Source organism: Harpia harpyja, chromosome 15 (assembly GCF_026419915.1).
Source record: "Harpia harpyja isolate bHarHar1 chromosome 15, bHarHar1 primary haplotype, whole genome shotgun sequence".
In the NCBI taxonomy this organism is placed as follows: Eukaryota; Metazoa; Chordata; class Aves; order Accipitriformes; family Accipitridae; genus Harpia; species Harpia harpyja.
In genome coordinates, this window is record NC_068954.1 from 21,110,276 (window position 1) to 21,123,280 (window position 13,005).

A 13,005-nucleotide genomic window follows, 5' to 3' on the forward strand; every position below is an offset into this window, starting at 1 on the left:
TTGCTCTATTGCTATATAGCTGCCACAGGAAAAAAGGCATTATTGTCAGCTACAACTACAGCATCCCCTCTCTTCTTCCTAGGAAAGAGCACTTAGTGAGACGTGATTCAGGAAGCAGTCTCGGGGTCTTAGAGGAGATAGAGGGTGAAAGGGAAGAGTTGGTTTTATTATCTGATGTATAGAGAATGAGAAGTAGTCCAGCCATAGCTGAGAACTGAGGTTGACCTGCTCCTTTTTCTCCTTCTTTGACCTGCTCTCTGCTTCCTTCTTTCCCTGCGTTGTAGTCACATTGCTTGGCTGGTCCCTGTGCTTACAACAAAGGTGTAAAAAATGCCATTCGAGAACAGAAATATATGCCAAGGGGGAAAAATGTGGGACTGGAAAGATGCAGAAATTTAAAGAGACTACAGCTGACTATATAATTAAGTGTGGAGTGGAAGAGGCTTAAAATTAACAGCTGGAATTTGGAAGCTAGGTAAAATCAGGGAGCTGTATACCAGTAGACAGCATGTTATTAATATCTTTGAATTATGATCCCAGATGGGTGTCCCAGTGAGCATTCTGCTGACGAGGGACAAAGTCATATTGTTGTGTAAGCTCCAGAGAGCTGGCACCCTCTGTCACCCACACATGTATGTAAACACATGTACGGTTGGTTGGAGGTAGAAGTACACGTGAAAGAGGAGCAATATCCTTCCTGAACTCAGAGAACTCTCGCCATTCAAACTGACTGTAACCATCACATGCTGAAAGGAAATGCTAGAGGCAGCATCTAACTCTTGCCCTTGTCTCCCAACTGGCTACTGCAGGTCACCCAGTTCCACCACCTATCTGTTCTGCCCATCCAATTCTGAACTCAGCTACTTTAATCCATTAATCAAGCCAAAAAAAGTAAGCCAGAAAAACAAACACAAAAAGGTTCAACAGCCAAGCTGAAAAACTGTTCTGCTGAGCAGCTAGAACCTGTGCAAGGTAGGGGTTAGAACAGAGAGAGAATGTGCTGTTAGAGTGGCTACGTAACCTTGTCGTTATGTGCTAGCTACTCATGCCAAATTTGTGGATACAGCTGTATTTCCATGTTACTTCAGGTTCAAAGTTATACTGAGTGCCCAGTTCCCCAGTTATCTGTGCTGCCTAGGTATTGACTCACATGTTTTCTTTAAAGTCAATTTAGTTCTTTAATTCACATAAAACTACTCTTTGGCATGGCACATAGACTGTATAGCCTCTATTCATCTTCCATTAAAGTTGTTTCAGTTTTGAAAATTAACAAGTTTTGTACACTTGTTCTACAGTTTAGAAATTCAATTTCTTTTGAAACTGCACCAGCAGAAAAATAATTGTATCTCTGTGTGTGAGTGTCTGTGTATATATAAATGTATGCACGCACGCACATATAGATATAATTTTTAGTTCTACAAATGTCCCATTAGTTTAGTAATGAAGGTGTTTCCAAAAAGAAAAAAAAAAAAGTAAAATAACTGTGGATCTTTGTCTACAGCACTCTAATGCTTCCATACCTTGAAAAAGAATGTCTTGTTAAAAGAATGTCATGTTAAAAAGAAATACATGTTATTGTATTAAGAGAATACAAATTACAGTTCTCCAGTTCATGCTGCTCTAAGTGACAGAATTAAATTATGGGAAAAAAGTCAATGTGTCTGAGTTTTTGAGCCTTCCAGACACCAGACAGACATCTTGAAATTAATGTCTAACAGCAACAAGAATTTTACTTCACTTAGACAACTAAACTTCACTGAACTTTCTGGACTCTCCTTCTTTTTCCATTAACATAAGAAAACACTTAGAAATAAAGTGGAAATAAATGTGTAACAGCATGCATTATAAAATTAGTTTTGGAAATAAGAAAGTATTTTCTTAAAAGAGGGTTATCAATAAGGCCATAAATGTCCAGAGGAACTGTATTTGAAAATGCCAGTGCCATAGAGTGATAGAAATTGTATTATTTTATCTGTAGACTCTAGGCCCCAGGAGCACTAACCCCAAAGTGTTGGGGAAGATAGATATTTCACTGTAAAAAAGAAGCTTGCAACACTGCGGATATGCAAGCTGATTTATAGGCAATACAAATATACAGTCATGAGTTCACAGGATGCCAATAGTGTAGTGCTGCTCTCCTCAACTATAGGAACACAGCCGACATTCCAGCAAAGAAAAATGTAAAACAGTGACTATGTGAGGTGCTTTTAAGAACAAAAGAGAGGGCATCGTGGCCCCAGGGTGTGGACAAGATATGTACTCCTGCTGAAGGTAAAATAAAAGTGACGCTAACCCAAGTTTAATCTAAAAGACAACATTCAAGAAATCAACAGGGGGTTTTGCCAGTGTCAATATACTATATTTACCAGTTGGATGCAATGAACGTTTGTGCTTCTGGCAAACTTTTTGTTTCAGCACTTGAATTGACATTTCCATTCGTTCAGCTGCTTGGGAAATATCTTGACTCTCTTGTTCAGGAAATTTTGAGAAAGCCAGCAGCAAGGTAGGAGTTGCTATTCCCTTTCCTTGGATATTTCTATAATTGAGATACAACACAGAAGGTTTTTTAACACATAACCTTTTAGAATTTATTCATAGCTGTATTTGTCTATGTTGGATATGTTCCGAATTTAAGGTATATTTTTATGATTTATATTTATGATTTATTTAAGGTATATTTATATGATTGAAGGTTATGCTGGGAAAGCAGAGAGGAAGACTACTTTGTGACCTTGTTCTGGAAGGAAAATTCTAGAAAGAAAGGGAAAGTGCCCTTCCATGGGATGCACACAACAGGGCTTTTGAGAAGCCTTTAGGATGAGATGGAAACTGTTGGGATGGACAGAGCCTACAGCACAAAGTGGCTGGGAAGACCTTGTGTAGAATAGTCACAATACAGGACTCCCACTACAGACACATCTAAGTGAGTAGGCTTTGCTTTCATGTAACATTTAATATCAAATACCATCTCAATCATTGCAGGTGGATTCACAAATGCCTTAGCACCTAACAGTCAAGCAACTGGCCCACAGTCGTCTAGATGCCATCTGCAGTTGATGATAGAGACACGTCTCCTCTCAGAGACTGTCCAAGCACCTGCCTTGTACTGACTAGTTATATATGGAGTTTCACCAATTAGTTTAGTAGGGCTTCATTAGACAGTTATATGGCTATATATGTTAGTTTACAGCCTGGCCTCACCTCTAACTTTAAGGAGTTCAGGTTTGATGAGACAACTTCTGTAACATAAAGTTAAACACTTAAACATATGAAAAATCCTTTTTACTGTGAGGGTAATCAGACACCGCAACAGGCTGCCCAGAAAGGTTGTGAAGTCTTCATCTTTGGAGATACTCAAAGCCCAAATGGACAGTGTGCTGAGCAACCTGGCACAGCGCTGGGCTAGATGGTCTCCCGATGTCTCTCAACTGCTCTGTGATTCACTGCAAGATTTATTTTTTACTCAGCATGGGCTGTCTTACCACTGTCTCAAGAAGCCTTGAGAAAAGTGCATCAGGGAGAACTTCTTTTTTAGCTGGAAGTCCCAAGTCCTAAACTAATTCCTACAGCTCAGAAAAAACCACTCCAGTCTATTCCATTTCCAGACATGGTCATAGGTTGCAGACATCCCCGAGGGCTTCTCTGCGGCACAGATTTATCTGGACATGCAATTTTCATGAAAACATTGTGTTGTCATATTCACTTAGGTTTGTTTAAAGCATGAGACAAGTTTAAAATGGAAACTGCAGTTTTGATTTCAGCAAAACAGTTAAATTTCTGTTTGCAAAATTAGAAACGTGCTTACATAAAAAGCATTAAGTAAGAAAATACAACTCCCAGGGTTTTTCTAGGTGCTAAGTTTGTCCTTAATTGATCCAGAAGAGCCTTAGCCTGCACATTTATTCTTTATACAGAAACTATTCCTTTCCTTTCAAGAGCAGAGCTTGAGAACTCTTGCAACTAAAAAAGAGCTATCTAGCTCCTCAGTACCATGTTTTTCAGGTTTTCTGTAGACAATTAGGAATTTGACTGAGAATCTGGAGAATTAAAAGTCCCGAACTGTCCCCCAGTTAAAAAGAAAAGGAAGATGATATAACTAAATGCCAAGAACTCAGGTTTAATATTTAATATCCACATGAAGATATTAAGTCATGCATCATTTTAAAAAAATTATACGAACAGGGAAACATGTTTGTACAAATGAGTTAAATAAGAACATTTGTACAAATTAGCTAGAAGCTAAGAATCAAAAATACCCCCCCCCCAAAAAAACCGTCAAAGTACCTTAACAGCGAGGTATGTTCCATTTTGAGATATTTTCTCCCCTATCTTTTGTCTAATCTCACAGATATTGTAAGATTATCACAGCAGTTATTAGTTTGCCACATTTCCTGTGTGTCGTGTCATGTCCCAGCCCGCCCCCCCCACTTATGCATGCTAGTCCCTTCTAGTTCTCACCCACACCCCTGAAGCTGAGCTCTAATTCTGGAAGATGATGCTGGTTTTCTGACTGTGTAAGTTACAAACTGCCTTGATATTTTGTAATGCAGAAATGGCCCCATAAAGCTAATACAATGACCTGTGATAGTATCATTATTAGGAAGACGAGATCAAATATAAAGTGTCTTCGTACTTGTTTAACAATATAAGTCCTAGTGCGGACTATGGTGTTTGGACAGAAGGTTCTTTACATTTGCCAGACTCTCAGTTACTGAGTGTCATTACAGATCATAATTAAAAAAATATATATATTAACCCCCCCCCCCAATTAAAATAAATTCTCCAGAGTATGAGCCACGCTTTCTCTTTCAGCCTCAGACATTTTGAGGCTCTGAGATTTCTTTCTGCCTTAAATTAATATATTTACAGCATACCTTGTTTAGAGATTTCTAACCAGAATTAATGCCTTAGATATTTGTCACCATTGAGGAGGTCTCTCATAACAGTGACATAGTGCAGAATATAAAGTGATAAAGTTATAAAATTATAAAGAATGTAATTTTTTCTTTCCTGTAGTATGTAAGTACATGGCCTGTCTGCTTTAAGACCAGAGTGGCACTAACAGATCATGCTCAGTGTGTTTCTGCAACTACAACTTCTTATCTGGAACACTGAAAATTATTTTCCACTTCCCTATGCATAAAGGTGATTCCATAGATGGTCCTTTCTGTAGATGGTCCTTTTGATTTGGCATAGATAGGGGCCAATAGAATAGTCCTAAATTGTGACGTTTACAATTTAGATTCTTTAAAAACATGAAATGAACTAGTTCAAATGTAGTATACACTAAATAAAAGTAATTTCACCAGAATGAAGATGATGAGAAATATCTTTAATCTGCTGTTAAGGCTTGAATTTTTTTTTAGGGTTGTCATCTATTTAATCTGTTAAGAACACTGTGCCTTCAGCTAAAATATATGTTAAAATACACTAAGTAATTTCAATCATTTCTTTCTTTAATTAGGCTAAGAAAACCTCTTGTGTTTGTATTAGAATTGTACTTACCTTCAATCTGTTAGGATAAGTCCAAACAGGAGTCGAAAAATATGTCTTATCTAAAACTCACTCAAACCAAATATCTAGTGCCAAGGAGGAAGCCCCACCTGACCTACCACCATAATTCACATCTATCTTCTACATAACTAGTTCAGCAGTCCTTTTGAGTTAGTTGCCAAGTTCTAACAGAAGAAATATAGGATAATTTGCAGCTGTGTGCAACACGGGCCTAGGAGACTATCACTTTGCACAGCTTGCCCATTCTGGAGTTATCTTTAGTTTCTTCTACACCTTAAAACCCAGAAAAAACAGAGACTCAGCAGAATATAAAAAAGAATGTACAGTCAGAATCGGAAGCCCTCCCAGCAGTGCTGAGATTCACTAGTTAAAGCTAGTAGAAGTTTCATAATTTGTACTGGTCATTATTATAACAAGATTTACTGGAATTAGAGTTTCCTCTTGCAAGCCAACTACTACTTTCAAAATGTATGTTATAATGCACCTGGTGCTAAATTAGCAATGTATTTGCACATACCACTGGGTAAGTGTTATGATCTCACAGGTGACATATAGCTCTGAAAGCCCTATCCAAACTGCCTTGATTCCCAGTGGCATTGCTGCTGTAATACAACTAGTACATTTTAATGATGATGTCATTGTGTTCCATCTATGCTATGTTAATACTATTATGAACTTTAATGACAAACACGAACACCTACTCTTAAAGACTAACAAACTCCTGAGCTAATTGGAATAGCAGGCAGGTACTAGCAAACAGTCATGAGAAGGACTTGGCAAGGGGAGACAGTCATGAACAGCACAGCAAACTATGAGGACCATACTGGGACCCATGTGACCTTCAAACCTGGGAAGGAATTTCTGAGAAGTGGCATTTCCCTAGAAAATCCTGACATTTTTAAAAACTAGAATAATAAAACAATTTCAGTCAATATGCTTAGTGCATTGCCAGTCAAGTGCTCCAGCAGTTAAAACACAAATGACAATTCAAGATTTTAAGTGGTGGTATTAAACAGCTAAGGTGAAGAAATGTACTTGTCCATTTTAATCACAATTCAAGGTCAAACTGAGGTCTCAGGAGAAAACCAGTTATTCTGACTCAGTTTGCAGTTCAGACACATGAATTCAGCAAACATCAAGTTGGACTATTGTACATGGAACAACTAGGAGTTTTTCCATTCTAACCTGAAAAAGGAGCTGCCTTTTCATCTCAGAACTGGCTTTTCAGTCTCAAAGACAGCACTGAGCTCATCTATATTGCACTGTAGTTTCCTTCAATTACTTGTAAGCCAAAGTAAAATGAGTTTTCACAGTACGGTGACCTCCGTAACTTCCAGAAGCTCAAATATGTAGTCACATGTATTCCTTTCTTGTTTTTAGTCTTTGTGCTGACCAAAGCTTTAATTCAAGTATTCAGTATTCTTAAAGTTACAAAGGAAAGAAGCCTTAGTAGCTTTAAATTGATGTGAAAATGCAGAATTATTTAATTAAGGATTTACACACGTTCACTCCTCAATATAATGATCAGATTAGATAATAGTTCAGTCCTCTGTACTCTGCAAATGGCCAAGGATTAATATCTAAAAGGCAGGTGTAGAGTGCTTTTACAAGCCTATATTAAAACAGGAGGAAGTCTCTTAATGATATTTGTAATTCTCACTGCCCCACTTAATTGGGCGACAATGAATTGAATTATGTAAAAGCACACAATAGAAGTAAAATTTTAACTTCTGGTAATGATAATTTGTAAATTGAAAGACCAAGTATTTTATACCCTTTAACATAAGAGCAAATGATACTCTTATGAGACTCACACTCCTAATGCAGGTGTCGGACACTTGTGGCAGTGGTGACACTAACGCACATCTTTCAATGCTCTGCTGAAAGCCTTTAGTTGCTTACAGGGTTAACCCCAAGCTTAACCAAAAGACATGACCAGTTCTCAGAGAGCTGTTATTAGCAATGTTCTGCCTAAGAAAGATCCAATGGTTAACAACAATGTCTATCAGACCACAGAAATGTGCAATTCACTTCAACAGTCCCATTTAAAGCAATAGGGTTTTTCCATCTCACTTTGCACGGGAAAAAACATAATTAAAGTTCAAAAATATGTAATGTCCATAAAATTACAATTTTTTGAGCCACATATTAATGGAATGTGGTATGTTACTTAGATCAGAAAAACATTCCTGTTTATTTTCATATTTCATATTTTTCTCCCATTTTAAGACAGCAACTCATGCAGTGATAATGCATAAGGTTATATTGGTTCAGATGATCATAAACAATCTATAATTATATGTTTTCTCAAAGAAGCAGACTGATCTCAAGCTTCTCTCTTATGAAAACTTTTTGCTGAGTAAATCCTTCTTTTTTTTTTTTTTTTTACCTTTTCAGTGTATAATGTCCAGCATAATCCACCAGATTAGAGCCCCTCTGGATAGCCTCAGTAATGCAGTTATCTTCAGTTTCTTCTCAACAGGGAAAAAAATAAAAAGAAAGAAAGATGAATATGTTATTCAATAACATATTTATTCAAATATTTACATTTACAAAATATACAGGTTTGTAATATTAAGCTATATGTAATTTTTCCCCATTAAAATGATCTCCATATTTTAGTGTTCCTGGAACTAATGTTGTGGCTTCTGAGCTTTCTGAAAGAGATAAGGTGGGGTAGTAAATGAATTCTTCCCTAATTTATAAGGCTTGAAGAGTTAGACTTTCCTTCTGTTTCTTCCAGTATAAATCCAGCTGTGCACACCTTATGTAGTACCAAACCTAACAGGGCCAGCTGAAACGTGTTGTGTTCTGTGTATGCGATTATGCTCCTTAGGCTTCATATGTATTTTGCATTAAACTGTCCTTGGATTGATAGGACAAATCCGAGCCTCCCTCACAGGTAGTATGAGCTGGCCTGAGCCACATGAAGAACTCAGGTCCATATTCAGGCATAATTAACAAACTATAAGACCTTCTGACCAATGCATGAAAGCCCTATTTTCATTTCTCCACCTATATTTGATGGAAAGACATATGTGAAGCTAATAATACTTCAGCTTTCCTATTTTGCGTAGTGCTGTCATGGAACAAAGATTATTCCTCTTTTGTGTAGATCTAGCTTTATAGTAAATGAATCAGTTATATTTAAAATCCAGTGCTTTAATTCCCATCTATATTTTATGAGATCACCCATTTTTTCTTAGAAAATGAGTCATGAATAATAATAGTTTGCTAACAATCATTTATGTACAATTGCTCATCATTTATGTACGCTGTAATTTTAAGTGACATATTTTAACTGTAGTCCATGTTGTGCTATTTCTGTGATGTACTTTTTGAATAGGGTGTTCAGATAAAGGGAAAATAATGTGTGATGAGGAGTAATCTTTCCTAGGCAAAATTCTACTTGACTAAAGATCTTCTCAGCCTCTAAGCATAGCAGTAGTTATTTCTTTTTTCACCTATATATGATAAAATATTCGATGATTCATTTAATGTCATCATTCAGATTTCTGTTACATCTGAAAATGGTTTTGAGTCTATTTTAAAAAGCAAGACTGATCTTTATAGGCCATACAAGAGCTAACTCTTTTAGAATTTAATATTGCATGATTTTTAATTACTCCTAGGGAGTTTACCTCTGAGAAATATATTTATGCTCAAAGTATTGCTCATCATGTGGTATTGATTCAGACTCTGATCTAGAACAGAAGATCCACCTGCTATAACTGAATTCCATTGTTTGTCTTCCTTTTCTACTGAGAAATATGATTTTGTTACCAATGCAGTGTTTTAAAAAATGTGGTTCTTGCAGTAATAAACATTATTTTATATTGTTCCCATCAGTCCAAAGAATGCTTACTATAAAAAAGAATCATATGCAGTCCATCTAATCCATTTATTTACAGTCTACATATAATTAATTTTATATTAACTAAAATGCAATATAACCTCATTATAGACCATGTCTTTCCAAGCAATTAGTATGGAAGCTCCAAGTAGAGGATCCACTATGAAAAATAAATCTGATCCCCTGTTTCACAGTGATGATCCAAAAAAGATTGCCCATCTGAAGTAATGGCTTGGGGTTGTTTCAGGGGTTTTTTGTTTACTTTATTTTGTATATAATTTTGTTTCATTTGTGATTCTATGCTAACTTCAAATGAAAACTTTCCTGAGGACTTTCCCTTCTGAATCAGATCTACAGCTGTATAATTAATTAGGAGAATGTAAAGATTAAAATCTTATTTCATCATCTCTGCCCTACTTTAATGTAAAATCAGTCTCTGCAGAAGTCTCTTAAAATTCAATATCTAGTATCTGCTGTATTTCTCATCTACTAGATCTAACTGATTTAGCTTGAACAGATGCAAATAAAATAGCTCTGATGTTTAAAATGGCAAGATAATATTGTTTGAACATAGGCACTAGTGCAATCTGAGATGCTCTAAAATCTCCCCGGCATCCTGAGGGTGCCAGCAGAGAACAGACCCAGAGGAGACGTTCACCCTCGTGGGCCAGCAGCAGGGTGCCAGCTGCAATATCCTATTATCCTATGGCAACTGACTCTAGCCCAGGATGACTAAACGTAGTGATTGGCAGTCTGGGAACGAAATCCAGCAATCATGCTCGTAAGCATGTCATCTGACTTATGAATGTCACTAAGAAAGTAAAATCACTCCTAGTCAAAGAATACATAATTGAGATAGATACATTACACATACAAAGTTTTCCTTTGTGAATTTATGAAGCTGCATTTTAAAAGAAAACACCCATGGAATAATTCTCACTGAAGTCAGATACTGTATTTTGCACGTAAAAACAGATTAAGCTAAACTGCCTTTGTTAAATTGTCTGCAGTGCCAGTGTATTTTCAGCTTAACAGTAATCACTGACAAAAAGAAAATAACATGTATTTTTTCTGTTACTTACCAAAGAGGATATCTTTGCCTATCTGAAGGAAAGAAAAGAAAACAGCTGTGAAGGCTATAGCTGCTGAAATTCCCAAAATAATGAACACTTTCATCTACAAGAAAGAAGAGATAATTGTTGACAAAATACATACCTTCATCTTCTAATTATAAGCCATACTATAATTTCCCACATATAGAAATTTTACTTTTAAATTAGATTTGTAGCCACGTTTGACTGTTTTTGAAGTTCAGAATATTAATTTTTAGAAATAACTGTAGTTCACTTTCTCTTTTTTCCTGCCTTCCTTATTTTTTTTTCCATTTTGAGAAACTTCTAGCACTAGCAGATACATCACTTTTATTTTATAACATAATATGTTCTGACAATATTAACAACACAGCCTACATCTAAGAAATTCAGCAATATTTTACCATTCATTTTGAACTTCTCTGTGCACTGACATGATTTGACTGTAAATTTGTCATTGCACATAAGATAGTGAAACTGGCCAAACTAATAACATTGATCAGACCCCTCTGTACTTCTATCCAAGTATAACTGTGGTATCAAAGCAGCACAATGAATATACTTAGATGGCAAATGGGAGCTACATTCTCCATTTCAGTGCACTGGTTTTCTGGTAGTTATTATAGCAGTACAAATATATAATCTATCCAAGAAGTAACATTTTTCACATGCGCTATGTTGGTTGCAGATTTAAAATATTTTTAGTTCTATATTCTATCAATATAAGAAAATTAATAATTAATAAATCAGCTCTAAAAATTCAGGGAAGCAATATTACCCATATAAACTCAATGTGAAAACACCCCTTCTTTTCACATTTTATGAGTTAATATAATGAATTTCTTCTGGAAAATGGCAAGCAAAAGTTTTATAGTCTGACCTTTTGTCTGTTGAGGAGATTATCTTCCACAGTTCTGTACTTTATCGATGGCAGTAACTGTTCTGAAATCTGAAAGTGAAGTACTTTCCAGGGGCCCAGCTTACCCTATGAGCTTTATGCACTGGTATTCACTCAAGCTTTAAACATGCAAATGATTTCAAAATCTTTTTGGCCACAGCATGTTCCCACAAAGCAGAAGCTGACGTTAATGCTTGACTTGTTTATTTTTGTCCTGCTAGGAACCAAGAGCTACCTGTGTAGTCAGTTCTGATATCAGAGTCATTTTCATGGAAATGTGAAGGACAAATGTTCAGACTAAAAGAAAAAATACTACCATGTTATGCAGTAAAGTAAATTCTGGGTACACTTTTCACTAGTTCTCTTTGTCAATGTATTTGAAAAAGAAGGCAACTTTGTGTCCTATTTTATGTGTTCTGTCATTGGCACTTTACGAAAATGACTTTCTGAAACTCAGATGATAACCCCCCCAGATTGCTCATCAACTTCTTTGCAGCACTTTTCATTTTGTTTTGTTCTCTTCGATAATTTATTTCACACTTCTGAGCCTACTTATTTTTATTTACTAACAATTTTCAACCCTATTGCTTCTTCTAAAGTCAGTATTTTGACCTAAAGAATTAACTAGCTTCCCCCCCCCCATTTCCTATACAGGCAGAGAGATCAACATCAGAGCTGGAATCAGGATTGAGAATTCCCTCATTTGCTAGACTCGACAGGGAGGTCACAAGGTGGAGCCAAAGATCAGTGTTTTGATCTCTGCCATAGGTGATAAGTGAAGTAGGGGTTGGGTAGCAGGGAGCACCCCCGAGCTGGTGACTGTGGTATGTGGTAGTGAAAGAAAAGCATGTGAATTGACTGGAGGTAAAACTCAAGATTATGATGATTATGATGATTATGATTATTATTATTGCAAACTTCAGCTCAGGAATATCATCCATAATGCTGTTCCCTGCAAAGATGAGTGGACATGGGTAAAAAGTAAGCAGAGAGTAAAGGGAAACAGACTTCTACTGGAAAAGTAGGTCTATGATCCTTGGTTGGGGGCTTTAAGATTGCAGACAAGAAGCCAAATTCGCAATACCTCCTTAAGCCCATTGCAAATCTTTTAAGGTTGTTTCCTTACATAAGAAAACATAAAGAAGACTGACTTTTTCCATGGCACAGCAAAGCATTGAGAAAAGCAGATCCACTCCAAACACCTAATAGAATAAGGAACACTCACCTATATCCTTTCATATACTTTGCAAGTATCACAGATTTCATTTCTGAGAGTTGAGGGACTTTCTTGAAGTGAAAAACAGGTCTGATTCTCTTTGCAGTTTCACAGTCAAAAATCAAAGCCTCCCCATTTAGTTCAAAAGGAGCTTACCTACATTAAGGTTTGTTTAAATAAGGATCTCAACCTTTGCTCATTGGTTGCAGTTGAAGTATTTGTCAACAGTGGGCTTTAGATGGTTACATGCAGTAAATTGACCTGTGATGAAAAATTTGAATGGCAGTATCTATTTTGTGTTTTCCTGACTTTAATTAAAGAGTATAAATGTTTAAATCCCCATTGACCCTCAAATGCAGTTTTAGTTAGAAGGTGTGGGAAGTCTTAATTACACTGGACTGATGAGACAGATGCAGTTGTATTCCCATTCTTA

General features: G+C 36.4%; 1 protein-coding gene across 1 annotated transcript in view; it reads right to left on the minus strand.

Moving 5' to 3' along the window:
• TPO (thyroid peroxidase) overlaps positions 1–11,511 on the minus strand; it is a 43,571-nt gene extending 32,060 nt beyond the window's left edge. Inside the window, exons 1-4 of the mRNA XM_052810030.1 lie at positions 11,339–11,511; positions 10,450–10,543; positions 7,904–7,985; positions 2,367–2,536 (exon numbers count right to left, since the gene is read on the minus strand). Of these exons, the coding sequence (XP_052665990.1) occupies positions 2,367–2,536; positions 7,904–7,985; positions 10,450–10,543 (346 nt within the window). The 5' untranslated portion in view covers positions 11,339–11,511. The remainder of the gene's footprint in view (positions 1–2,366; positions 2,537–7,903; positions 7,986–10,449; positions 10,544–11,338) is intronic.
• Positions 11,512–13,005: the final 1,494 nt, after the last annotated feature.